Source organism: Galeopterus variegatus, unplaced genomic scaffold, assembly GCF_000696425.1.
Source record: "Galeopterus variegatus unplaced genomic scaffold, G_variegatus-3.0.2 Scaffold32799, whole genome shotgun sequence".
Classification (NCBI taxonomy): domain Eukaryota; kingdom Metazoa; phylum Chordata; class Mammalia; order Dermoptera; family Cynocephalidae; genus Galeopterus; species Galeopterus variegatus.
Window position 1 is genome coordinate 2,800 of NW_007758910.1, and position 1,255 is coordinate 4,054.

The 1,255-nt window shown below is 61.7% G+C and overlaps 1 protein-coding gene across 1 annotated transcript in view; it reads right to left on the bottom strand.

The window, feature by feature from the left end:
• LOC103583978 (odorant-binding protein 2a-like) overlaps window positions 1-1,149 on the bottom strand; it is a gene marked incomplete at its 3' end in the record, with an annotated part of 2,959 nt that extends 1,810 nt beyond the window's left edge. Inside the window, exons 1-3 of the mRNA XM_008565135.1 lie at window positions 1,060-1,149; window positions 399-532; window positions 89-159 (exon numbers count right to left, since the gene is read on the bottom strand). Of these exons, the coding sequence (XP_008563357.1) occupies window positions 89-159; window positions 399-532; window positions 1,060-1,149 (295 nt within the window). The remainder of the gene's footprint in view (window positions 1-88; window positions 160-398; window positions 533-1,059) is intronic.
• Window positions 1,150-1,255: the final 106 nt, after the last annotated feature.

Sequence of the window (1,255 nt, forward strand, 5' to 3'; positions counted from 1 at the left end):
TGGATGAGGCCGGGACCCTTAGGCAGAAAGACTGTGCAGGAGATGCCCTGCCCTGCAGGTGGGCTGGGGACCGCCGCCCAGGACTCACAGGTGCTGTATTTGCCCGGCTCCTCGGTTTTCTGCATCAGGACTTTCTTCTGGTGGCACTGACCCTCCTTCCTGGAAAATAGGAGTCATGTGGCAGTGACTCTGAGACACTCCTGATCCGGCCTCAGCTCACCTGGTACGTCGGCCCTGAACCCATGAGCCCGATAATGTGCCCCCCAGCTGAGCTCTAGGATGCCACCTGGGAACGATTCTGCACAAAGTCAGGGGGTCCTTTTACACCAACACCCAAAACTTAGATGGGGGAGGGGGAGATAAGAGGACTTGAGGGGCCAGTAGGGGGTGACACTCACATGACGGTGAATGTGGCCTCCAAGTCCCCACCTTCCAGGGCTGTCACTGTCACAGGTGACATCTTGCTGGGCCTCTTCCCCTCTGGCACTTCCCAGTCAGTCACTATGGCCTTCACGTACCAGGTCCCTGTGAGCTGGAACAGGCTGAGGCGTGCGTCCTCCTCAGACCCAGCCCAGACTCTCCTCTATGTCCCCTGCACATGGGCTGCAGCCGTGACCACACACCCTGGGGCCCCGGCTGCAGCCCCCAAAGGCAGGCGGGGTTCCCGCACATCCGCACCTCTGTGCTCAGTTAGAGCGAGCCCAGAACTCGTGACCCCAGGCCCCCAATGGAGACAGAAGATGTCTGCCACCCCACGGAACCACTTTCTGCTGGGACTGGGCCCGGTACCGGGTGCGCCCTCACTCCAGAGGACCCTGCCCTGCAAGGCCTTTGGCTCTGGGTGTCAGTGCAGTAGGACCCCTGAGCCAAACCTGCTGCCCTGCTCCCGCCCTGTGCCACCAGAGGGGCCGTGTCTGCTGGCAGAATAACAGAATCCCCTGTCTGTCCTCTGACCACTCCACACCAGGAGCGCAGGGTCGGAACCCAAACCTTAAATGGTGTCTCCTAAAACAGGCCCCACGGCCTTTCTCCTACACCCACCCGCCGGCCCAGCCTCACATCCTGCTCCTCCGAGGTGAAGGACAGGGGGTCCTGGGCCTGCAGGGCAGCGACCAGACCCAGCACAACGGTCAGGAACAGGGTCTCCATCTCCAGGGATCTGTGGTCACGACTGCCGACTGGTCACCTGAGGTGTCAGGAGGAGGCTGTGCCAGCTCCTCGCACGATGCCCCTTATAGCCCCTTGGCGCAACAGA